The 26,216-nt window shown below is 33.3% G+C and overlaps 1 protein-coding gene across 13 annotated transcripts in view; it reads left to right on the top strand.

Moving 5' to 3' along the window:
• The window catches only part of LOC124362831 (sodium/hydrogen exchanger 7), a 108,620-nt gene that overhangs the window by 72,658 nt on the left and 9,746 nt on the right, over positions 1-26,216 (top strand). For 6 of the 13 annotated variants that reach the window (XM_046817677.1, XM_046817669.1, XM_046817667.1 and 3 more), the window contains exons 12-14: positions 6,019-6,051; positions 13,916-14,110; positions 16,980-17,081. In XM_046817677.1, coding sequence (XP_046673633.1) covers positions 6,019-6,051; positions 13,916-14,110; positions 16,980-17,081 — 330 coding nt within the window. Of the gene's footprint in view, positions 1-6,018; positions 6,052-13,915; positions 14,111-16,979; positions 17,082-18,282; positions 18,423-26,216 lie in introns of those variants that run through there. The other 7 variants (XR_006922502.1, XR_006922503.1, XR_006922504.1 and 4 more) reach the window with 3 other exon arrangements.

The following is a 26,216-nucleotide window of genomic DNA, read 5'->3' as shown; positions in this document are numbered from 1 at the left end:
ACATTTGATAATAATGTAAATAATGTTCCTTCTGAAGATAATAGACCTCCTGTGTTTATAAATAATCCACCTAATGTAGGCCTAAACAATTATTCTGACCAAGGAAGTGACACTGAAGATGTTTGGGTAGAAGTTGGACCTGATGATGATTTCCCCCTTGGTCCAGTTAGGTTTCAAGAACTGCCAGGTCCAAAGCATATGCCACCATCTGATTCACCCCCAATCTCGTATTTTAATCTTTTTTTTACACAGATACTCTTGCTCAGTTTTGTAAGGGAAACCAACAGGTATGCTACTCAACTTTTACACAGCACTGAATATAAAGACAATTCAAGAGTGAAAAAAATGGCTCCCTGTGACACTTCAAGAAATGAAAGCTTTTATTGCATGCATTATCAATATGGGCATTGTAAGGAAACCGACAATATTTTCTTACTGGTCCACTTTGCCATCTACATCAACACCTTGGTTCAGACAGATGTTTCCACGTGACAGATTTCAATTGATTTTACGGTTTTTCCACATTGTCAATAATGATGTATTGGCCCAAAACCCAAACGATCCATGTGGAAAATTTCAGCCCCTTGTTGATCACGCAAACATTCTCTTTAGGCATTACTATACTCCTCATGAGCAGCTATCTATTGATGAGTCTCTCATTGGGACAAAATCCCATACTGTATTACAGCAGTATATGCCAAAAAAGCAACACCACCACTGGGGTGTAAAAGTTTGGATGTTGTGCGACTCTGTTGTCAATTATGTTCTTGCATTTTATGTATACAAAGGAGCTCGTGTCAGTAATGAAGAGAAACAAGAGCAACGGGAGTTTGGCCTTGGATATGTCGTTGTAAAAAAACTCATGACAATAGGTAATTATTTGAATAAAGGGTTTCATATCTTTACAGACAACTTTTTCGCATCCATATCATTGGCAGAAAAACTGTATAATCTTGGAATTTATTACACCTCAACCATTAGAATGAATAGGAAAGGGATCCCTGATGGTCTCAAATCAAAATTTCCTGTTGGTGTCACAAAATTTTTCAAAAACGGTTACATGCTTTTATGTGGACACCGAGATAAAAAGAGTCAAAAGAAGCAGGTATTATTGCTTTCAACGTCATCAAAAGCAACCATGACTGAAGTGAGGCGGAAAGTGAGACACCAGAGAGAAGAGGAAATCATTCAAAAGCCAGATGTAATACTTGAGTACAACAAGTACATGGGAGGAATTGATGTTTCTGATATGATGGTTTATGCATATTTAGATGAACGTCGAACAGTCAAGCTATGGAAGAAAGTGGTTTTTAGTATAATGGGAAGAATGATTCTCAACTCTTACATTCTATATAAGGACAATGTGAAACCAGGAAATCCCATGTCGCGTCTAAAATATACCGAGGCAATTGTCCATGAGCTTGGAAATGAGTGGCTGCTTCATAAAAGTGCGATGAATCCTGGTCCTATCAATCAGCCAACAAGACCATTATTTGGAATAAAAAAATTACCAGGAAGGATGCAAAGACTATGTAAGGCATGCAGTACAGAAAGGAGCAAACGGCGATCAGTGTTTGTTTGCGTGAAGTGTGACAAAGGACTGCACCCTAAGTGTATCCAGCGTCACACTTGTGAACAATGAACCTGAGTCACATTATGTGCAGTGTAAATATGTAAATATCGTTATTATACTTTTTATTTGAGTAATTTAATGTTTATGAACAGTAACTTCACAGTGTAATCCAACAGTATGCATCCAGTGGTCATTCAATAAGAAAGGGTAAGCCAAATTACTTCACTTTTTTATAGTTTTATTACTGAATAAAACAATTATTTAGGTAAAAAAACTGTTAACTGTGCTTGAATTTCTTCTTTTATAAATAATAATAAAGTTAGTAAAGTATTTATGCTAATAATAGTAAGTGTATTGAATTTTCTCTTAAGCATTTCAAACATTACATGTAGGGCAAAATTTGGCGCGGACCACATATTTTATATTTCATCCACACTTCTTATTTGTTTTGTAAAAATAAAATAAAATATATGGAATTTGTTTGCTTTTAGTTGCTCTTTCCGATGGTAGCATCAGAAAAATAATATAAAATTGTTTACATACTAAAATTTTAATCCAAAGTGAAAAAATAAAATAAATTTTTATACAAAAAATTTACAATTTATTTTATAACAATCCAAATATATAAAAATGTATTTTTTGTATTTATTTCCGTTTATTGGTTATTTATCTTCACTACAAAAAAACAAGTAACAAGATATGACATCAAATAAGGAAGTAGTAAGGAATTTACTAAAACTCTGCATTTATGCACTAAAATGCTTAGCACTCTTGGTTATGGCAATGCGCCAGACCCCTTAGCACTAAAAGGGTTAACTAAGAAATTGTTTTCTTTCAAATATCAAAGAGTACATATTAATTGGTACATTTGACAAATCAATTTCTTGAACTCCATTTATTCTAAAAATAGACAAAACCATATTCCTTCCATAGCATTCCTTAGTCTGTTACTTTGCTATTTTACTTCAATAAATATCGGTAATCACTATTTTATAATCATGTACAACAATAATAAATATTATTAAGAAACTAATACATACAAAGACATAGTTAATAGATGCATTGTTAATTTGTATGAATTAATACTAGTATTAGTATTACCACTAACAATAATAACTGACTGAACTATAAGATCAATAATTTAAAAAACAACTACTACAACTAAAGATGTTTGTTCTCTTTTCATTATCTGTATTGAAGTGAAATTAATTTGAAACAAATTCTTGAATGGTACAATATCATCTGTATTTGCTTTTGAAAAATGTACTCTGAATTGAATTTAATTTAACTCAATTAAGTCGTAGAGAAAGAAAATTGAAGTAGAATTTGCACAAAAATAACAGTGTTAAATGTTATAAGTAATAATATAAAACCTGCATAAATTGAAAGTATACTTACAAAAATCCAAGAATGAAAATACAATTTGGAACTTTTTTGTTATTTTTTAGATCAGGTTGATATTTAAGGCCGCCTTGGCTGTTTGCAATTAGACAAGATACAGACAGACAAACATTAGGTACAGAGATCACATTTACAGATAAATCTATTCATGTAAAGGTGTCTTATCGTGGGGGTATTATTTAATGACATATAATGATTGTTTTGATTTTTCATGTATCTATTACAGTTTAATATTATGTGCTTAACCCTCTTCACCCTCTGTCATCTTACAATGAAGCATGACAAAAAATTTGATGAGTGTTTTTCTTAAAAGTCTATTAACTTAATTCAAAATTCACATAAACTTAAAATCAACCACTTAGGAGTAGCTCACCAGAGTGTTCTAATAAGTACAGTCAACTCCCAATTTTCCGGGGGCGGATAAAATGTGTTGCAAACTGGGGTAAAAAAATCAGCAACAATAAAACATTATTTTATGGTCAATGGAAATTAAAAACAATCAAGCATAAGTTTTTGGCAATTTGATTTCCTTTTTATTTAAATTGTGTTATAATAATACTAATAATAAATATTAGATAAAGAACTGCCATGCAGCATTTGTAGATAAGAGAGGACATAATGTTTAAATGTGCTTTTGGGTTACTTGGAAGTGTGGAAGACTTGCCATTGATTACCACAAATAATCGAGAGTTGACTGTATCCTGATGGACTAAATCTAAGGTATGGGTTATTGATTTATTGTAAATATTTTCTTTTAAATTAACAAAACTTAAAATATTAAATTATTTGAATTCTTGTGTGTAAGCTAAAATCTGTTTAATTATTATATGATTATGTTTATGTTTGTTACTTTTTTGTAAATAATGTTTTCTTATTAGCTCTTGAAAAGATGTTAGGAGATGAAATATTGCTAGAGAGTAAATATATAGCAGCTAAATATTAAATCAGTGTTATAAAGTTATTTGTTATTACATAGTTACTGTTATGATATTTAATTTAATAAATACATACTACAACGTTTTAATGAAATGGCACATTAATGTTTTATGTCTATAAGCATAACAGGTGTCATTAATGAAGTAAGAATGTGTGTAGGATTTTTCCTGAGATATTACAACAATATGTACAAAACAATTTATTTAGTTGTCTATACTGTATAAAATCTATCTGTAGATGGTGCAATATTATAAACGTAAACACAAAGTATTATCATGTATGAATGTTAATGTTAAAGGTGACCTTACTCTTCAAAATTTGACAAAAATTAAATGGAAAACACAAAACAAAGGTGTATTAATAGTATAAAATTGACATGTTTTAATTATTGTCCAAAGCACAGACAGGAATAATTAAATAAAATACTATCAAACTATGATTCACCAATAGAATAAGAGATTTAATAAGAAAAAAATGTCAAGAAAAGTTAAATAGTTAAATATACTGACACTGATTTGCGAAGAATATTCCTTTGTCACGTTTTTACAAGACCTATTTTCCTTAAAGTTTTTGTTAATACAGGGTACATTATGAAAGTAATGAGCATGATTTTATTGTGATGTGACTATCCATCGCAGTGCGTTCGGACCGGTCGACCAATGTGGTGGGGGTTCTGCGTCTCCAAAGACACCCGTTCTCAGTTTGCTCCGAGCAGTAGGAGTGGTAGGACGTGTCTTTGCATGAAGTCTGTTTTTCGATTCTGTCACGGCGCAATGGAGCGCTCGCTTGAACAGCAGCACGCGATCATGTTTTGTGTTCGGCTTGGGAAGAATGCAACGGAAAGTTATCAAATGCTTCAAGAGACCTTTAAGGAGGAATTCATTTTGAGATCTCAATGCGGAAAGTGGTGCAAAAGCCTCGAAGGAGGGCCGGGAGCAGGTCACCGACAAGCCTTGTTCTGGATGCCCAACAACCGCCTGAACCGATAAAAACATCCAAAGTGTATACAAAGTTTTGAGTTCAGACCATCGGTTAAGTATCCAGGTAATCGCTGACACCCTGAACTTGTAATCGCTGACACCCTGAACTTGTAAACATTAGCGGTACATGGGATAGTGACTGAGGATTTTCAGATGCAAAAGGTCTGTGCGAAGCTTGTACTGAAGGTGTTAATGGAAGTGTAGAAAGAGGTTTCGAGTTTTGCGCAGTAAAGAATTGTTGAATTGATTAGAAATGATCCAGGCTTTTTCTGTCTCTAACCGGGGATGAATCCTGGAAGTTCAAGTACGATCCAGAATCCAAAAGGCAGAGCTCCGAGTGGCACACACAATCTTCTCCCAAACCCAAAAAAAGCATGCATGAGCAAGTCTTCTATCAAAACAATGCTAATTGTCTTCTTTGACATCCGAGGAATCGTCCATTTTCAGTTTGTACTGCAAGGACAAATTGTCAACACAGCCTTTTACCTGGAGGTGCTCAAGAGACTGAAATGCCGGATCACGTGCGTCCGGCCTGACATCAAAGATATCTTCAAGTTCCACTACGACAATGCCCCCAACCATATGGCCTTCATTGTAACCAACTACCTGACCCAGAATAAGACTCCCATGTCCCGTGGTGCCCTACCCTCCGTACAGCCCTGTCATAACTTCGTGTGACTTTTTTTGTTCCCCTGACTAAAGAGGGAGCCTGAAGGGAAAGCATTAGGAGTTGGTGGAGACCATCCAAGCTGAAGTTACAAGGTTCCTGAGAAATTCCAGTCGAGGAGTTCCAGGGTGCTTTCCAGGCGTGGCAGAATTGTCTCGGCAGGTGTATTGATGCAGGAGGAGACTATTTTGAAGAATTTTAACCATTTGTACCAATCGGATGAATAAATCTGATTTTCCGGAAAATGCTCATTACTTTAATAATGCACCCTGTATTGTTGCTGAAACTCTATTTTACTAGCATGCTAATTGTTGGTAATAGTGATTTTTTTTAAATAATTTGTATATCTTAACATACAGCCTTTTCTCATAATTAATTGTTTGAATGAAAGAACTGATCAAACCGTTCTCTTCTCCCCTCCCTCACCTTCCTTGCTCCCCTTCTCTCTCTCTCTCTCACAGGCTTCATACAACTCCTTTGGACAGGTCGGCCAGGTATGTACTTTATATATTGCCTGTGGCTTGTGTGCATTTTTTCGGATGTATATTTTCTTGTTCCAATTTATTTTATACTTGGTGTGTTGATTAAATACAGTACTTAAGAGTGTTAGGTAGATTTGTTGATAGCTCATTTTGAAATTGTTGACATTTATTTAATTGTATAGGATGTTGCAGGTAAATAATATTTCAGTTAAATTTAAGCTCAGTTCTCCCCTCTTAAGTACATAGTAATGAGGAACTTAAGCCTAATACAATTGAGTCCTTCTAATTTTAACTATTAGAGAAGCAACCTTTTTTGGATAACATTTTCAGGTCAAATAGAGTTGTCACAATGATGTTGTAGAATTGTATTTCAGTATAGTAAAGTCTGTTGGTACAGTAAAAAAAACATCATCAGTTTAGTATAATGCAAATTCTTATGTTCCCGTAGCGATTCATAACTGCATATTAGATAATTGCAGTGTGATGGAATAAATGAGAAGGGGTAGAAACAACAGTTTATATTACCATTACCCTGATACAATGACTGACTTGCCAGCTCTCAAATCTGTATGTCTCAAATCTAGAAAACATAGTCTACAGTATATTTACCTTATAAACACTATAAGAATTGGATTCTATCCTCTTGTTCATGTTTAACCCTTTGCACGCCACTAATAAATCCATTAACTTTTCTATAATGCCAAGACAAATAAAAAAAATTTCCTTGGTAAGCTAATTTTTATTATAAATTATAAAAGATAAAAGCAAAAAGAAGTATAAAACAGGACATTTTACTTAAAATTAGCATATTTATTGATAATATATATATATATTATATATATATATATATATATATATATATATATATATATTAATAAAATTGTTTATTTCAAATAAATTTCAATTTCACTGTAAAATATAACTATACTGAAAAGTTTAATTACATTTTATTATAAAACAAGATAAATATTTCAAACTAATCACAACACTACCACATGATGAACAATAACGAGATACGTAGTAGACGTGTGCTATGGTTAATATGGTTAAGGAAGCACAGATCGCTTTATGGCAATTAACTTACCAAAGTTAAATGACAATGTTCAGAACAAGTAGTATATAAAAAAGTCAAGCATTTAGCTGAGAGTCCAGAGTGGTAGAAAACCACTTATCATAAGACTTCAGTATAGGTGTACTGCGCAAATAATGCACATACCAGAGAGGGCGGGAGACTGAGTTAAGTTTCCAGCACCTGAATAAAATAGATTCTAATCTTCAAACTTTAGTGTTGTACAGGGTTTGTCCAGAAAGTAATAGGACTGAGTCGATTAAAAAAAATGTATTGAGCAAATCGTTTCAATTCTTTAAAAACTTACAAGGCTCCTTCTGCGTCGATGCAGCGCTGCCAGCGCGATTTCCAAGCATTGAAGGCGTCACGGAAGGCATTTTCCGGAATAGCCTTGAGAGCCGCGGTGCAAGCTGCTTGGATCCCCTCTGTCGTCTCAAAATGCTTGCCTTTTCAAGCGAGAAAACAAAAAAAGTCTGTGGGGGCCACATCTGGGCTGTAGGGCGGCTGTGGAAGAGTTGGGATGCCGGCCTTGGTCAGGTAGCTGTTCACAAGAATGGCGGTGTGAGCTGCAATTTCTGGTCGCCAGTGAGCACTTTTGGGACCATCTTCGCACACACTTTGCGCATGTTCAAATGCTCCGTCACAATTTCATGAACCACAGATTTCGGTAAATGTAACATCTGTGCAATTAAACGAATACTTAGTCGACGGTCTGAGTTCAAAACTTTGCGCACACGAGTCACATTGTCGGTGTTTGTCGAAGGTCTTCCAGCACGGTCTTCATGAGGGACCTCTTCCCGGCCCTCCAAAAAGACCTGGTGCCACCGAAACACACCACTTCTTCCTAAAGCAACATCTGGGTAAGCCTGCTTGATTATATCAAATGTCTCTGTCGCAGATTTACCAAGTTTCACACTGAATCTAATCGTGTACCTCTTTTCTAACGAACGCTGCATTTTCGGCTTGCACCACTCACAGGAGTCACGTGAAAATGCCTGTCCTGACTCTTCAGGTGCTCGGAGACAACTGACCAACCGCTTGTTCGTTAGCTAGGAACGCCCTCTATCGAATCCAGTCGGTGCATGCACGCTCCGAAGTACAGTCTCGGCGAAAGAAAATCAGTCCTTCCAGACTTTCCGGACAAACCCTGTATTTTTGTAACATAATGATGGCAAATGTCCAAAATACTATTATTTATTCAAATGGTTCATTGTTAATAATATATTTTTTACAAGAGAAAGTGTAAAAGTGTTTATTTACAAAAATTAAAAATTTAATGAAACTAAATTGAATTGGTTGTTTAAAAAAATACCAGAAGTGCATTTATACATTTTATAATGAATAAATATTTCTGCCTACATAATATTTTAGTCTAAAAAATATTGATTATATCGCTATTGTATATATCCAAAAAAATTATATTAATTGTTAATGTTTTTTTTATATTTAAAACCCTTTGTTGAGTGCTGTGGCATCGGTGACACCAATATTTTGACAGAACTGTTACATTCGGTAGGTTTCAAACTATTGACACATGGTTGTTTTGGTATTGTTTTTTCTTTTGTCTATGATTTATGATGGATGATATTTTCTTCTGACAACTAATGTAGCGATCAAATGTGTGGTTCATGTGTACTGATAATTGCGTGTTTAGATAGAAAAAAAGAATATTGTTACTATAATGCTTTCTGTTGCATAGCAACACTATAAATTAGTTATTTTTAAGCGAAATGTGATAGTTTTTATTGTTTGTAGCCAAGTGGTAAAGTTTTGTAGGAATATTGTTTATATTCTCTTTGGTGTGACTAACATTGTTAAAGCAAAAATTTTTCTTGAGTTTATCAGAGAAATATGTGAAGAAAACATTATCAATGACAAGATTAGTTCTTTAGTACTACACAAAAGTATCTATTCCACATAATTATTATGTTAACAGTAGGCAAGTGGTGACAGTGAAATGAACAATTTCAGGGCCTACAATACAATGTTAGATCTGTTCTTGTATCTCAGAAACTTGTGTTGTATATAAAATGTATATACATTAAATTTCTATAAATATGTTTATTTCTTAATTATGGGTCATGAATATTTATGATCAAGTAAAGTGGTTAGGAAGTTAGTCATAGATAATAATTCATATTCGTATATTGTACAAATTATAACCCTTGTAAATGTTGTAAATATATCATGTACTTTTTTGTTTGTGTTAAAAATAGTCTATTTCATCCGTTTCTAAAAGCTTGCAAATTTACAAGATATGGCTGAGCAATTAATACATATGACTTTGGAAATGGCAGTGACACTTAGTGTAAAACTGAAACTTGTTTCTTGTAAATGTACATAGGATGTTTTCCAACTCTTGTTGGATAATTTAGGAGATTTTTCCCTTGGGTCCAGCCCAACATATACATAAATAAAAGAAATATGTTAAATATGTAAACTATAAATTTTAGTGGTCAATCTGTGTGTGTGTGACATAAATCTACAACACACTTTAAATAAGAGTAATGCACCTGCAATTTGGTAAGGCTATTTATTTTATTACATTTATTTATGGCTAAAATTTTAAAGATAAATGTACCAATTCCAAAATGGTGGTTCTTCTAAAATGTTAATGTTAACTTTCACATCACAAAAAAGAAAAAAAACAGGATTTTGGAAATTTGCCATCATTATATACTAAAAATATAGAACACTGCGTTTCTAGAATTTCATTCTGACCTCTTCTTCAGTTGTCAAAATTTAAAATAATAAGGTTAAGCATGCACTAAAATTAACAAATCATTTACCCATGACGAGTAACCCACTAAAGTTGTACTTAAAATAGAAAAAATGTTATTGAGTACACAATGTACTGAGGTTATCTAGAAAGAAGATTACGTTTTATAAATAAAAACAAAGTACAAGAAAAAAAATTGTATTATATACATTTGAAAGTGACGCTAAAATACTGTTTTTCAAGATAGTCACCATACAAATTTAGGCACTTATCATAGCAGTAAACAAGTTTTGAAATTCCAGTGTTATAAAATTCTACCGCCTGAGACTTCTACCAGGTAGTCACACCCTCCCACAGTTCCATGTCTTCATTAAAGTGATGCATTGCAAAACAGGTCTTCATTGCTGCAAACAGGTGGTAGTCGCTGGGTGCAAAGTCCGGAAGAGTTTTCTGAAACCAACAAGTGTCCAGGAAGTGACCTCAGTAATAAGATCCTTAAAGCCTGGCCATTCCGTAGGATCTGATGGTATTTCTTCTAATTTTCTTAAAGACGTTGCAGAGCAATTGGCTTTTCCCTTGGCCCACATAGCGAACGCTACCTTCGAAAGTGGTGTTTTCCCATGCATTCTAAAGCAAGCAGTAGTTAAACCATTACTCAAAAAAGGAAGCCCGCATGACATGGAAAACTACAGGCCAATATCTGTCTTATCAACTTTTTCCAAAGTCTTAGAGAAGTTGTACCTCATTCGTTTACTATCTTTTTTGTCCCAAAACAATGTATTTTTTGAAACACATATTTGGCTTCAGAAAGGGTTTCTCAACACTTGATGCCGTGTTTGACTTCATTAATCATGTTTCCGTGGCTTTGGATAAGCGTCAGCATACCTTTGGCATTTTCTTGGACCTTCACAAAGCGTTCGATGTTGTTAATCATAAGCTCTTATTGTGTAAACTTTACAACCTTGGAATAAGGCGAAGCTCATTTGACTGGGTCTCTTCATTTTTGTTGGGCCAAAGCCAGGTGGTTTAAATTCCATTTGTTAACGATTCTGGTTGTTTGAGTTATCGATTATCCTCTGTAGAAACAGTAAAATCAGGCGTGCCCCAAGGCTCTGTCCTTGGCTCCATCCTATTTCTGTTATTTGTCAATGACATCTTGTCTAGTGTAGGTATAGGTAATTTGTGTCTCTTTGCGGACGTTACGTCTGTCAATATGTCATACCAAGCTAGAGAAAACCTGGAGTGTGATATGTTCGTACAGGGTAGTTGTCTGCTTCAATGGCTGGAGGATAATCATCTTACTGTGAACACTGCAAAAACAACTTTTCTCGATTTTCATATTAGAGCTCCTACGAGCTGTGATAGTGATTCGTCCATTATTATTGGGAATTCTGTTATTGAATCGTCAGAGTACACAAATTTTCTGGGCTTGACTTTAGATTCTAGCCTGAAATTTTGTCTTCATATTGACAGTGTATGTAGCAAATTGGGCAGCGGAATCTTTGTATTGCGTCGACTGTCCCATTTTGCTAATAGAGATATTCTTTTGGCTGGATATTATGGATAAATTTACCCACACCTTACCTACGGACTGCCTATTTGGGGATCTGAAAATACCAGGACACAATACATTTTTTGGCTTCAAAAGAAATCTCTCAGGATTGTGTTAGGGTTAGCTAGAAACCAATCATGTAGGGGGTGCTTCCGAACCAACAAAGTACGTACATTCCCGTGCCTATACATCCTTGAGACCTTAACCTTTCTAAGGAAAAACATGCATATTTTTACCTCTGATCTATATAAATATTACAACTTAAGAAAATCTTTCCGTTTGCCAACTCCAAAGCACCGTACATCATTTTTTGAAAGACAGTTGTATTACTCTTCGGTTAAATTATTTAACCATCTCCCGTTAGAATTGCTATTCCGAAGAAGTGGTACCTAAATTCAAATCTAAACTTAAGTGTTGTTTAATTGATAGGGAGTATTACTCTGTTAGAGATTATTTGATGTCCCATTAATATTAAGTAATTAAGATACATTGTTGTTCTTTTTATTAAATGTGTATTGACCTTTGTCATGCAATGTATTTTATTGTTGATTGACAAATAAACGCTTTGACTTTGATGAACATATACATTTCATAATACCTGAGTCAAAAACAAATTTTGACATGACTTTTTACAGTTTGAGTTTTTGGCAGATTTATTGAATGGTAAAAACTGTGGATGGAATGGGAAAAGTGTTAACAGTCTTGACAGTTTGTTTGAATTAGTAATCTGGATTTATACAATTTTTGGTAAGCAGTGTTAAGCGGGTGGCTTCCATCTGTGTGAGGGTTTAATTTGATAATGATGAGGGTTTAATTTCTTACTGTCATATCAGGAATTTGAAAATATCAAGAATGTTCAACATAGTAAGATAATTATAGTACCAGGCAGATATCTATACTGTTATAGAGTTCTTAAGATCTGTATTTCCCAGTCATAATATAGTTAAACCTTTCACTGCCATGTCGAGTAGTATTAGACTATATAGAGAGAAGGAGGATCTAATGTTTGTAGAGGAAGGGTTAGGCCAACTTAAAAAATGTATTATGATATATTACAAATTAATGGCAAAATTTCACAATTGAGGTTAGTTTTATCTCTTTTCCTTCAAATATTTTAGGCATATTAATCATTACAGGGGACGGTGTTTAAAATAATATTGTACACATATTATCTCACAGAACAACTAACATGGTGATGGGTTGGTAAAACACAGGTGGATGGGTACAATGATTTGTTTGTAATGTTAGTATGGTCACCATTAACATTAGCATTATTGTAAAATAACCATCTTTCTATTACAATAATGAATGTTTAGAAGATTCTTATTTTCTTTATGTAAATAATCATTCTTCTGCCTTCTTATATATGTTTACAAATATATTTGTCATTCAAGTTAAAATTTCATTGGGACTACTTGAATTTTAAGTCAGGTAGTTAGTAAAGATATCATAAATTAGATTATAAGTTATTTGGCAATAATCTAGATTATTTTGACATGTAATCAAAATGTATATGTTTATAAAACTTATATAAATGGTTTTTTAGAGTAAACATAAACACATAAAACAATAAAACAAAGTTTTAACAAACAAACAGAATTCAAACTAGGTATTGAAGTTTATTGTAAAAAGATTGTAACCCTGAAATGAAAGATTGGATTCAAAATATTAGGAATCAGTTTCATCGTTATACTCTAATTACCCAGGAGATTTTTTAATATTTATGTAAATGAAATTTGTAAGTATTTACTTATTGCATTCCCTGTTATTATTATTTATTTTATTGGTCATATATATCTTTCATTAAATGCACATTATTTTATATCTTGTTTTAATTGCATAAGAGCAGCAAAATTGGCACTATTAAGTGACATTAAATATAAAAACTATATAAATAAAAGAAAATTTAATATTTTATTATGTAATACAGGATTGTATCATCTTATTAGATATAATAGGCCCCTTGTTGGACATGTCACCTTATTTTAATTGATACGTCTAAAACTCATTTGAAAATTATTCATATTTTTATGGGACCAATTTGAGATAATTTCTATTATTAGATAATTAACCTTTATTTAAAGGGTCAGAATGGTGTAAACTTCTATTGAAATTAATTTCAAGGTGTGGAGGGACCTCAATGTACAGTACATGATGTTATTGTGTTATGTGGGTACAGGAGGAGCCAGGTACAGGTGCTCGAAGCAGTGCGGGATCACATCACAAGGCGTGGCTGGCCAAGGTGTAGGGGAGACCTCGACGTACAGTACATGATGTTATTGTGTTGTGTGGGTACAGGAGGAGCCAGGTACAGGTGCTCGAAGCAGTGCGGGATCACATCACAAGGCGTGGCTGCCCAAGGTGTAGGGGAGACCTCGATGTACAGTACATGATGTTATTGTGTTGTGTGGGTACAGGAGGAGCCAGGTACATGTGCTCGATGCAGTGCGGGATCACATCACTAGGCGTGGCTGGCCAAGGTGTAGGGGAGACCTCGACGTACAGTACATGATGTTATTGTGTTGTGTGGGTACAGGAGGAGCCAGGTGCAGGTGCTCGGAGCGGTGCAGGATCACACGACAAGGCGTGGCTGGCCAAGGTGTGGGGGGATCTGGATGTACGGTACATGAAGCCCCTGCTGACTCATGCCCGCCCCACCCTGTTGGAGACTCTGCCAGTCTGCTGTACGCCCCTGGCCAGGCTGCTCACCACCACTGAGCAACTCACTCAGGTACAAAAACCCACTACTTTAACTCTAAAAGTGACAGTCAGAATTTCCCTTTTGTTTATAGATTTCCCATAGCATGCTAAAACCCTAGAGTCTTATAAATTTTTGCAATCTGTATACTCCATAAATACAGATTTTGCATCTGGGACGAAAAGAAGAGTTTTGGAATAAATGTTTTTGATAATAAAATACATTAAATACAAATAAATAAAATAATCATACATTTTTCTAATTAATTCTAAGATTTATAGAAATTTAGAAATTTTAAAACATTGTTTATACTTGTTTTTAATTTGTTGTAAAATCATGTAAACAGACAGTGAAGTGATTACTCTACCTATAATTTTTTAGTGGGTAATTGTGAAATTAACTACCGGAACGGCAAAATGCGAGTTTTGTGTTATTAACTTATTGGAATCGTCGTACAGAACAAAACAGTTTAAGGTTTGAAGGGGAGAAAATGAGAAATAACGAAGTTGTAGAACATAAAAAATGGAACAACTGATCACGCGCAGAGCAATATTTCCATTTTGTACATCCGCATCAGGCGTCAAGTGACATTTTCTGACCATGATTCAACCTTGTGATGACGTCATCGGATGCGGCGCTATCTTTGGAAATGTAAATGAAAAAATAAAACTGAAATGAGCAGAATTTTGACCCAAATGAATAATGTTTTTCTTAATTTCGAGCTAAAAATTAATTAGTTGTTATTGGGTTGAGACGAGTGCCCAATCAGGTTAGGTTAGGTTAGGTTAGGTTAGCCCGGGCTGATGTCAACGAAAGAAAAACATCCCTCAAGATAGTACCGATCAGTAAAATATAAAATTCTAGAGGGGCTGATCAGTTATATACATTGAAATTTAATGCAAAGGCAATTATTTAAAGTGTAGAAAACTTAATAAATCATGAAAAACCCTAATATAAATATATAAATGGACATTAATAGAGAATACTTACGCAGTGAATGTGTTAATAACATTAAATTCATGATTTGCCAGGTCAAATCAAATCAAATCACAGTCGGTCGGCCTTTAACCTCATAATTGCCTTTTAGTGCAATGAGTATGCCACCTGTACCAGTTTAAAATCCAATTTCATCTATTCAGAATGAGATAAGATTAGTAGTCCATGTTCTTGTAATTGCTTTTTTCACATTAACCTTCGAGAAATTTTAAAATGCGAGAACTTGCTTACGAGAGTTACTTCCAGCTTAGAGGAAAAATACTTTAAACTGTTTTAACATTACTTTATTGCCTACAGAAGTTATTATACAAATTAATATATTAATATAATTTCTATATAAGTAGAATTTGAATTCATAATATATTGTTTTGAAATGTGTCTTATTGACTAAAAAAATTAAAAGGTTTAATCCCTTTCACAGGCAGTGGACAAATCACAGGCACTTTACGGCTGGTGTATATGTCTCATTTCGCTGACCTATGAGATTAGTTTTGGTGGGTTCTACTGCCTCTGCATTGTGCTGCTACCTCTCGGGAACAGTTTAAACTATTAGAAACAATATTGCAGCCGATTTTTGCAGTACATATACTGATTTGTTGACAAAAGTTCCAGCTGAGTGAATTGTCTGCCGATGTAAACAAACTTGTTAAGTCACTGTTAATCGGGTTCTTAGTATTTGTATTGTATTTTTTGTTGTTGTAATACAAGTTTGTTTTAGTTTTTAATCTGTTGTAAATGTGAGGGTAAAGTGCAATTTGGCTTATCTAGTAATCTACATGACCTCTATAATCAGTTGGACATGATCGAAGCAGAAAATGCCAAACTAGCCTCAGTTTTGAATACTCATGAAGAGGCTATTGTTGACGTGTTGACAGGTGATTGTGCTTCTTATATAGGTGTTTTGACTTCTTCAAAACGAAACACTAACAGTTATTCTTTTCCTAAGGATATCAGTTCATTGAGAAAATGATAATAATAGGGTTATGTGTTGGGTTTTTGAACTCAATGATTGTTAATTCTAACATGTTGTCTGTTTCTGCTAGTCAATCACGAAAAAATCTGAACTCAGTGTTGCCAAGTAATCAGGAGAACCGTAAAACCCTACAATCGGGAAAATGGAAAGAAAACTGAGGGGCTGCATGTTAAAAAGTAGTTGCCTACTATAAAGTCTTCTGTGATTGTTCCTGACACGATGTGTATCCTCAGGTTGATGAATCAAATTGGAGCATTACGTTTGGAATAATCCTTTTATGTGGAAAGATAATTGAACAACTAATTATGAGTATTCAATCCAAGTTTGGACAGAATTTAATTGCATTTATTCTAATCATTTCTTTAAATAAAGTTGTAAAATAGCTTTACTCAAATTAAATATTGGATGGCTATATTAGAAAGGGGAACATAACAACAAAGTACAATAAATTTGCCCTGTTACAGAGTATAAAAGGGAAAGATACCAGAAAAATCCAATATCAATGTTGCATACTTCTGAATTTGGCTGTGTGCTGAATTGATTTTTTGGGCTTAAGAGTGTGAGCCCATAATACATTTTTGCATTTTCAAAATTCTTTGCATTACTACAGTTGTGTCACTTACACACAAGTATGTCATTGTTGTTTGTGTCCTGGTTGCTTATTTTTGCAAACTTGAACAAGAATAAATCAGTACTGCAAGAAACTATATTACTAGTTAATTTGTTTGTAATATCTGTGATTTAGTTTTAGGAATAAACTACTGTTTAAATTAGCTACTGAATTAACTTTGTTTTAATTTACAAAAGTTTTATTCTTTTCAGAAATGTTGTAAAAAATGAAATGAAAAATCTGAGTGTATAAATTCCACTCTGAATAATTGTTCTGAGTATAATTTTGCAGGGATTTCTTAGTAATGAATGGTTTGTTAACAGGAGAGAGCTCACAGGTCAGGATCAGATTCAGACCTGTGCCTAGAAGAGACTGAGATGAATGTGGGGGGTGGTGATCATGTGTCCACCTTTCCTCAACACAGGGTGAGTTGTGCATCATCAATTCTTATTACTTATATTGGTTAGGAAACTGTATCTTATTGCACCTTCTCACTGAATAATTAAATAACAAGTCATCTATAGATGAGGTTAGTAATAGGTTAGTTTCTGCATTGAGTAGTTCTCATTGGCTAGTACATCATTCCAAAATTTTTGTTATGTAATTGAAATCTTCAAGTGCAACAGTACATTGAGATTAAAAAATAAATTGTATTTTGTGTGTAATTTATTTATGACATAACTATTATATAACAAATTATTAATTTAAACCAATAATCATATTTTATTATAGAACAATCAAGGATGAAAGAAAATTTATTTTCAATGCAGGATTAGAATGGGGATTGTTGTTTTTAGCAAACATTAGATTTTCTGTAATTGTTTGTAATTTTAATAAATTGTTTTATTGATGGGAGTGAAATAACTACTTTAGATTTACAAAATAAGAGCCACACAATTCCTAACTGGCAATGAAGATTATTAATAAATGATGCAGTTTACCACTGAACCTTTCAAACAAATAAGTGAAACAAATACAAGACACCCTGTTCTCAAATATCTTGAAAAAAATAGTTCTCCCTTCACATGTATTCTTATTGTATCTCAAGTGATACAAACAAGAAGTGAAACAAACAGTATATCCTCTTCTTAATTGTTTTACGAAAACCTATTTACAGAAAATAGTAAGTTCATTATAAGAATGATAATAACAATCTATTTATTGTTATTACTATAAACTTGTTTCCTCATTTCAAATACCTAAGATTTTCATATGTATAATTGATAATTTTATTACTGATAAGTAAGATACATCATTATTTTCTAGAGACATTCCAATATAAGTAAGATAATAAATCTAGATATATTTTGTTGGTTGGCTAACTTAGCATTGTGTACCATTGTGGGTCACCTTGTTATTGTGTGCTACTGATTAATTTATCCTTGTATTACATAACCAGGAAAAAAGTATCTCCAAAAAGCTATAATAGTAAGTATTTTATGTGGAGTGGAATGATCCTTTTCAAAATGCAAATACAACACAAATAAAAATAGCTGTAGATATAACAAAGTTTGTTTTGACTTTACCTATTGAATAATGTTTCGTTTGCTATAACTTATGTTAAACCATACTTACATCAAAATTGGACAGAAGTAAGATGGTAAGAGATGTATTTGTCACTGTCAGGTTGCAATATACAGCTGTAGTAGTGGGTTGGTAAGCCTGAAGTAGGCTAGAGTGTGACAGTTATGTGCATGCATGCTGCCAGGAGGATGGAGACATGCACAGCCAGCTCAGTGTTGAGGCCCACAACTTCATGTAGACTGGTCAGTCATCCAACTGTTATTGTTACGTTTGTTTTTGACATTTAAAAAGTTTTATTATTAAGAAATAAACTGCTTGATTTGTATTACAGCAAGGTTTGCAGTATACAATTTTAGGAAAGTTTTACATATTATTTTTGGTATGGTTTTGTAGTGATGTTTTTGTTAATTTATGCACTACAAAAAGATGTTAATATGAGGTGTGTTCAGATAGTAAGTACAGTTTTTTATAAAAACAAGTAAAACAATTTTTTCAACACAATTGTATTCCTACATGAAAGCCCATGCCTTAAACTATTCAACATAGTTTCCACTGATGTTTAAACACTTGTCGTAGCGAGTGATCAATTTGTTTATACCCTCCTCGTAGAAGGTTCCTGCCAACGAATGTAGCCACGTGTAGCCATGACTCCACGTCAGTTTTCACTTTATCGTCGGTTTCAAAGTGTTGGCCGCCTAGCTTGCGCTTCATGTGCAGGAACAAGTAGTAGTCAGACAGTGCCAAGTCCGGGCTGTAGGGCGAGTGATCAAACTGCTCCCAACGAAATTGTCAAACCAATGTTTGAGTGTCACCAGCAGTATGGGGTCGAGCATTGTCATGGAGCAACACAATTCTGTTACTGAGCATTCCTCTCCCTTTTTTTTCAATTGCCTGCCAAACTTTTCTTAAGATTTCGCAATACCTTGCCACATTAATGGTTTCACCTCTTGGGAGAAAATCAATCAGCAAAACACCTTTCCGATCTCAAAAGGCAGTGGGCGATTTTTGTGTGCAGACATTGTTGTCTTGAATTTTTGTTTCTTCAAGGATTGTGTGTGTTGCCACTACACTGACTGCTGTTTGAATTCCGTAGCGACATGACGGACCCAAGTTTCATCACCTGTTACAATTTTGTTTAAAAAATCCTCACCATCATCACTGTACCGTGTGCGGAAAGTCAAAGCATTTCCGTGTATCTTGGTTTTGTGCATGTGAGTAAACATTTTTGAAACCCATCGAAAACACAACTTGCGATAACCTAGGCGGTTTTAACAATTTTGTACAAAAGAGTGCATGAAATTTGTTAGAAATCGTCAGATAGTGTTATCATAGTTAAACGTCTGTTCTTGGATTTGTTCGTCAACTGCCCTTACCAGATCATTGGTGACAAGAGAAGGCCGACCGCTCCAATTCTCATTTGTTTGACCGCCATTGAACATTCTAACCCACTTTCTCATCATTCCTTCACTCATCACGTCTTGCCCGTAAACATCTCGATGTTGACGATAAATTCTAGCCGATTTTACATTCCTTGCGTTGAAAAATCTTATATTACAGAACGAATCCCACAATTGCCCTAAACATTTTTAACGTTCAGAGAAAACTAAAAACACAATGTAGAACAACTAAAATTGCATGAGTTGATAGCCAGTGGACAAGGGCGACTGTGTGCATGCGGGGAACACCAATAGCAGCGTTACACTGCAGTAGAATGAAACGGTAATTACTAACGGTACTAAACGGTAAAATACGGGCATGCCTTGTATTTAAAACTAGAAACCAACACATCAGTAGTATATAATTACTGGTTGGTTTATTTGGTGGAACAATCTGTAAAATCCATAGTAGGAGTTCATGCATAAACTGAATTAATACACTCATGTACATTTTAATGTACCACAAGAATGGATTATACTCCAAAACTGCAGTATTTATACTATACAGTCACAACTTTACTACAGTGATTTTAATCGTTGTAGACCTCTAAATAAGTTGTGATATTCCAGAAGCATTAAAAGAGTAAAGATAGTAATGGACTAATATTTATTTTAAAATTATGTTTGGGTCATAAAATTTTATTTTGTAATCATTTGAAAGCAACTGTTTTGTGAATTACTTACTTTCATCTTTGTCTGTTATTCAAATTTACACCCAATGTTAGATCCAGACAAATTGGAAGGGGACCAACAATATTCATGTAAATGGAACTGTTGTACAAGTCTGTCGTACATATTATACATCACATTTATATTCTTTATGAAATCTGAATGTCTATGTTAAATCAAGATCTAGAAACATTGGTGGAATAATTTATAAATACCTTCTGATAATTATATATTGTTCCATATTCATTGGCTTTGACTTTTACAAATAAGAACATATAATATTTTTGTTTCAAATTTATTTTGCATGACGTTTGCTGCTGCTTCAAAGTCTTAATGTGATTGTGTTTGTTTTTATGTTTATTTTTATTTTTGTACAGAAAAAAGTATAAAGCTGCTTTATAGCTCCTTTGCTTTGTTATTTTCTACTGTATAAACTTGCGCTTGTTTTGAAATTTGAGTGTAGATGTTCTACAGCTTTTATTATTTTTGCACTTTTTTTTTAGAAAAGTGTAGTTTATTTGTAAATTTAACATGACTTGACTTTTTTTACATGACTTGAACTGCAAAACTGTGAATGAAGATCGATGATGTCGCCGAACTGTTTACAGAGTCTGTGATTATTATAGTATGTGTGATGGATGATCTGTTCTTGAGCCCCACCTGATGCCGGTTTACCTCCACTATTGTAGTGGAATTTATCTTAATAAGTTCTATCTCTATATTGCTTTAAACCCCCCATACAAGTAACGATTCGTCGGATGAATTAAAGTCGGTCAACCGATCGTCTCAATTTGGTCAACAACGATTACTCCTCACACACGTTTCAATTGGTCATTAGGCTATATAGGTTAAAACAAAGAAAGTGAGGTTATTTTTTGATATTACAGTCATATCCAAACCTTTTCTGAAGTAATATTGTTGCCAGTCTGCAGACAGCGCTTTTCCTGCCAGAGCAGCATTGCAAAATTCAATGCTCACCAACATCTTTCGATCAACTTTTTACCTGAACGACTTTCCTGCAAATGTGACCATTAAAAATGTTCAAACTAAACCGTCCAACCAATTGTGATGTGTATGAGGAGCCTTACGTCTTGTTTCATAGTCCAAGACTACAATTTAATGAATACGTTGTGATTTGAACGTTCACAACCTTTAAGCCCAAATAGTTGTTATCTGATGCATTTTTTAAAAATTGCTAGAAGATTTACTGAAATTATTTAGATAACTGGAAATGTCAGATACCAGTATCAGTAACAGTTTTAACAGCACCACATATGATTTCCATTAACCGCAGAGCCCTAACCCAGACGACAGGAGCCATTTCACTTCTCCCCAACTCCTAATAGAACTCACTTCAACCCCTTCTCGCCATTATCTGCAGTTGGCCTTAAGATAAGTGTGTAAGTGGGTCATGCAGTGTTTTTGCCCAGTGTTTCTACTCTATTTATAGGCCAAAGCGATTCGTGGACAAAGCATTGGGAGTGTCATTTAAATATTCCATGCATTATGTTGTCTGTTGTAAATTCCCACGCCATTTATCTACATAAGAAAACTTGAAAGGAACACACCCCTCTTTCTAGATGTAACTTTGCCAAGGAACACAATAAGCTTGTCAAACCCTGGTTGGAGCGCTGCCTACAATACTAGATTTTGGCCCACCCTTCGTGGCTGTCAATAAGGGGAAAATTTGTGGATTTTTCCCTTAGAAACAGGGGCGGATGATCACCTGTGTGAACGATATACCAAGGCAATGTGCACGGAGCATCAAGGACAATAGTGGTTTAACTGTGTCAGAAAGGAGTAAGATTCTGTAAAATAAGTTTTTATTTTCTCTTTCCGTGGTAGCTTTAGTTTTTGTAAAATATCAAATCATTTTTCCAAATTGGATTTGGCTTTTCGTTATTTAATCTTAAAGTAGTCCCACAGACCAAGCATTAGGAATACCTAACTCAATTTATAAAAGTGCTGGGACTAAGGTTAATACTACGATGACGAATAAACTCATTATGTTTTAAGAATGAACTGAACCCTCTAACTGCATCTTCTACCAAGAAAAATGTATTCAATATTTATATCATTAGGACTACTTGAGGTGAGTCTTTATTGTTAAAACAAAAGGTTGCTCTGCCATCCAAATTATTAGTTAATTTTCTTTTAGTTTACAGTGTATGAATGATTTTAATTTAAGAACAAAACAAGGTATGAGTGTAATATTTAACTTTAATGTTCTTTAAGTGGTGAGTAATCCGAGATTCTAGCCTGTAATAATTTAAAATTATAGTTGAAGCTAAGTTGAGATTACTATTTGTTGCCTGAGATGCTCTCCACTCCCAGTTCAGCAACGTCAATGTTTCTAAACTACTAAACCCTTATTTTTATTTACTCTTAGACAGTAGAATAAGCTAAAACTGATTCAAAGTTCTATAATATAATACAGATCTGATGAAAAGTATTATAATCAACAATAAAGAAGCTGAAGAAGTATAGTGCTTGTTGTAGAAACGCTGGTTGAAAAGAACTAATTAAAACACAGACCTTTTGGATCAATTCCGTTAAGAGCAAGCTGTACTGGCAACCATCTTGTAAGGACCATAACAACTATTTTAAACTCCAAACACTTTTATTGTCTTACTTACATAGACGTGGGAGATGTTTAGTTTTAAAGAGATATGCACCCAAACCCATTTCAGTTGTTTTCAATAATTTATTGGATATTTAAAAAATAATCTCAAATTTTTATTTTATTGTTTAAATTTTCAATAATGATATACACTACAAGAAAAAGTAAAAAACAGTAGGATGTGTATTAATCATATCTTTAAAACAAGATATCTCCCATACACTACAAGAAAAAGTAAAAAAAACAGTAAGGTGTGTATTATTAATTATATCTTTAATATAAACAAGATATTCCCATACACTACAAGAAAAAGGAAAAAACAGTAGGGTGTGTATTAATCATATCTTTAAAACAAGATATCTCCCATACACTACAAGAAGAAGTAAAAAACAGTAGGGTGTGTATTAATCATATCTTTAAAACGAGATATCTCCCATACACTACAAGAGAAGTAAAAAATACAGTAGAGTGTGTATTAATCATATCTTTAAAAACGAGATATCTCCCATACACTACAAGAAAAAGTAAAAAACAGTAGGGTGTGTATTAATCATATCTTTAAAACAAGGATATCTCCCATACACTACAAGAAAAAGTAAAAAACAGTAGGGTGTGTGTATTAATCCTATCTTTAAAACAAGATATCTCCCATACCACTACAAGAAGAAGTAAAAAAACAGTAGGGTGTGTATTAATCATATCTTTAAAACAAAGGTATCTCCCATACACTACAAGAAAAAGTAAAAAAACAGTAGGGTGTGTATTAATCATATCTTTAAAACAAGATATCCCCCATACACTACAAGAAAAAGTAAAAAAACCGTAGTAGGATGTGTATTAATCATATCTTTAAAACAAGATATCTCCATACACTACAAGAAAAAGTAAAAAAACAGTAGGGTGTGTATTAATCATATCTTTAAAAACAAGATATCTCCCATACACTACAAGAAAAAGTAAAAAACAGTAGGGTGTGTATTAATCCTATCTTTAAAACAAGATATCTCCCATACACTACAAAGAAAAAGTAAAAAAACAGTAGGGTGTGTATTAATCATATCTTTAAAACAAGATATCTCCCATACACTACAAGAAAAAGTAAAAAAACAGTAGCGGGTGTGTATTAATCCTATCTTTAAAACGAGATATCTCCATACACTACAAGAAAAAGTAAAAAAAAAAACAGTAGGGTGGTGTATTAATCATATCTTTAAAACAAGATATCTCCCATACACTACAAGAAAAAGTAAAAAACAGTAGGATGTGTATTAAAATCATATCTTTAAAACAAGATATCTCACATACACTACAAGAAAAAGTAAAAAACAGTAGGGTGTGTATTAATTATATCTTTAAAACAAGATATCTCCCATACACTACAAGAAAAAGTATAAAACAGTAGGGGGTGAGGTGTGTGTATTAATCATATCTTTAAACAAGATATCTCCCATACACTACAAGAAAAAGTAAAAAACAGTAGGGTATGTATTAATCATATCTTTAAAAACACGATATCTCCCATACACTACAAGAAAAAGTAAAAAACAGTAGGATGTGTATTAATCATATCTTTAAAACAAGATATCCTCCCATACACTACAAGGAAAAAGTAAAAAATAACAGTAGGGTGTGTATTAATCATATCTTTAAAACAAGATATCTCCCATACACTACAAGAAAAAGTAAAAAACAGTAGGGTGTGTATTAATCATATCTTTAAAACAAGATATCTCCCATACACTACAAGAAAAAGTAAAAAAACAGTAGGGTGTGTATTAATCATATCTTTAAAACAAGATATCTCCCATACACTACAAGAAAAAGTAAAAAACAGTAGGGTGTGTATTAATCATATCTTTAAAACAAGATATCTCCCATACACTACAAGAAAAAGTAAAAAACAGTAGGGTGTGTATTAATCATATCTTTAAAACAAGATATCTCCCATACACTACAAGAAAAAAGTAAAAAACAGTAGGGTGTGTATTAATCATATCTTTAAAACAAGATATCTCCCATACACTACAAGAAAAAGTAAAAAACAGTAGGGTGTGTATTAATCATATCTTTAAAACAAGATATCTCCCATACACTACAAGAAAAAGTAAAAAACAGTAGGGTGTGTATTAATCCTATCTTTAAAACAAGATATCTCCCATACACTACAAGAAAAAGTAAAAAACAGTAGGGTGTGTATTAATCATATCTTTAAAACAAGATATCTCCCATACACTACAAGAAAAAGTAAAAAAACAGTAGGATGTGTATTAATCATATCTTTAAAACAAGATATCTCCCATACACTACAAGAAAAAGTAAAAAACAGTAGGGTGTGTATTAATCATATCTTTAAAACAAGATATCTCCCATACACTACAAGGAAAAAGTAAAAAACAGTAGGGTGTGTATTAATCATATCTTTAAAAACAAGATATCTCCCATACACTACAAGAAAAAGTAAAAAACAGTAGGTTGTGTATTAATCATATCTTTAAAACAAGATATCTCCCATACAATACAAGAAAAAGTAAAAAAAAACAGTAGGGTGTGTATTAATCATATCTTTAAAACAAGATATCTCCCATACAATACAAGAAAAAGTAAAAAACAGTAGGGTGTGTATTAATCATATCTTTAAAACAAGATATCTCCCATAGTTCTGTGACAATAAATAAGAACATAAAAGTGTATGACATTTAAAATTTTCCTTATGGGGTGGTAAAACTCATCATTTTATTACCAGTTCTCAATTCACTACCACTATTGCTATTCCTGATTTGGTGGCAACATTCATGATGATTGGTAGTAAGATGACCTTGAGTTGTTCTTCATAAGGACAATGTTAAACTTTATGCAGTTTTACGCCTTTATTTTTACTTGTAGAATTATGGGAGGTGTCTCATTTTAAAGATATTGTTAAATAAATATCCAAATGCTTTTTACTTTTTTTAAATATTTTTATAGCATTTGCAAAAAAATCTCAAACTTTGTTGTACTTTATTGTTTAAACATTCAGAAAGTATACACTGAAAAAAAAACCAAAATTCATTTGGATGTTTATTAATTACATCTTTTAAATAAGACATCTCTCATAATGCTATTACATAAAATAAGGGCTTACAGCTTCATTTGGTTTAACATTGTTGTTATGGGGAAAACTCAAGGTCATTTTACTACAGTCCGCTCTTAAGTTGCTATTTTTACTCTTTCAAAAGTTTTTTTCAGTATTCAAGGTCAGATCATGTGGAGGGGTCAGGAACAGTTTATGTACGAATGTTGTCCACACCTGGTAATGAATTAATGGAATCTTT

Source organism: Homalodisca vitripennis, chromosome 5 (assembly GCF_021130785.1).
Source record: "Homalodisca vitripennis isolate AUS2020 chromosome 5, UT_GWSS_2.1, whole genome shotgun sequence".
In the NCBI taxonomy this organism is placed as follows: domain Eukaryota; kingdom Metazoa; phylum Arthropoda; class Insecta; order Hemiptera; family Cicadellidae; genus Homalodisca; species Homalodisca vitripennis.
Note: the sequence above shows the minus strand (reverse complement) of the source record. Positions and strands in the feature narration are given on the sequence as shown.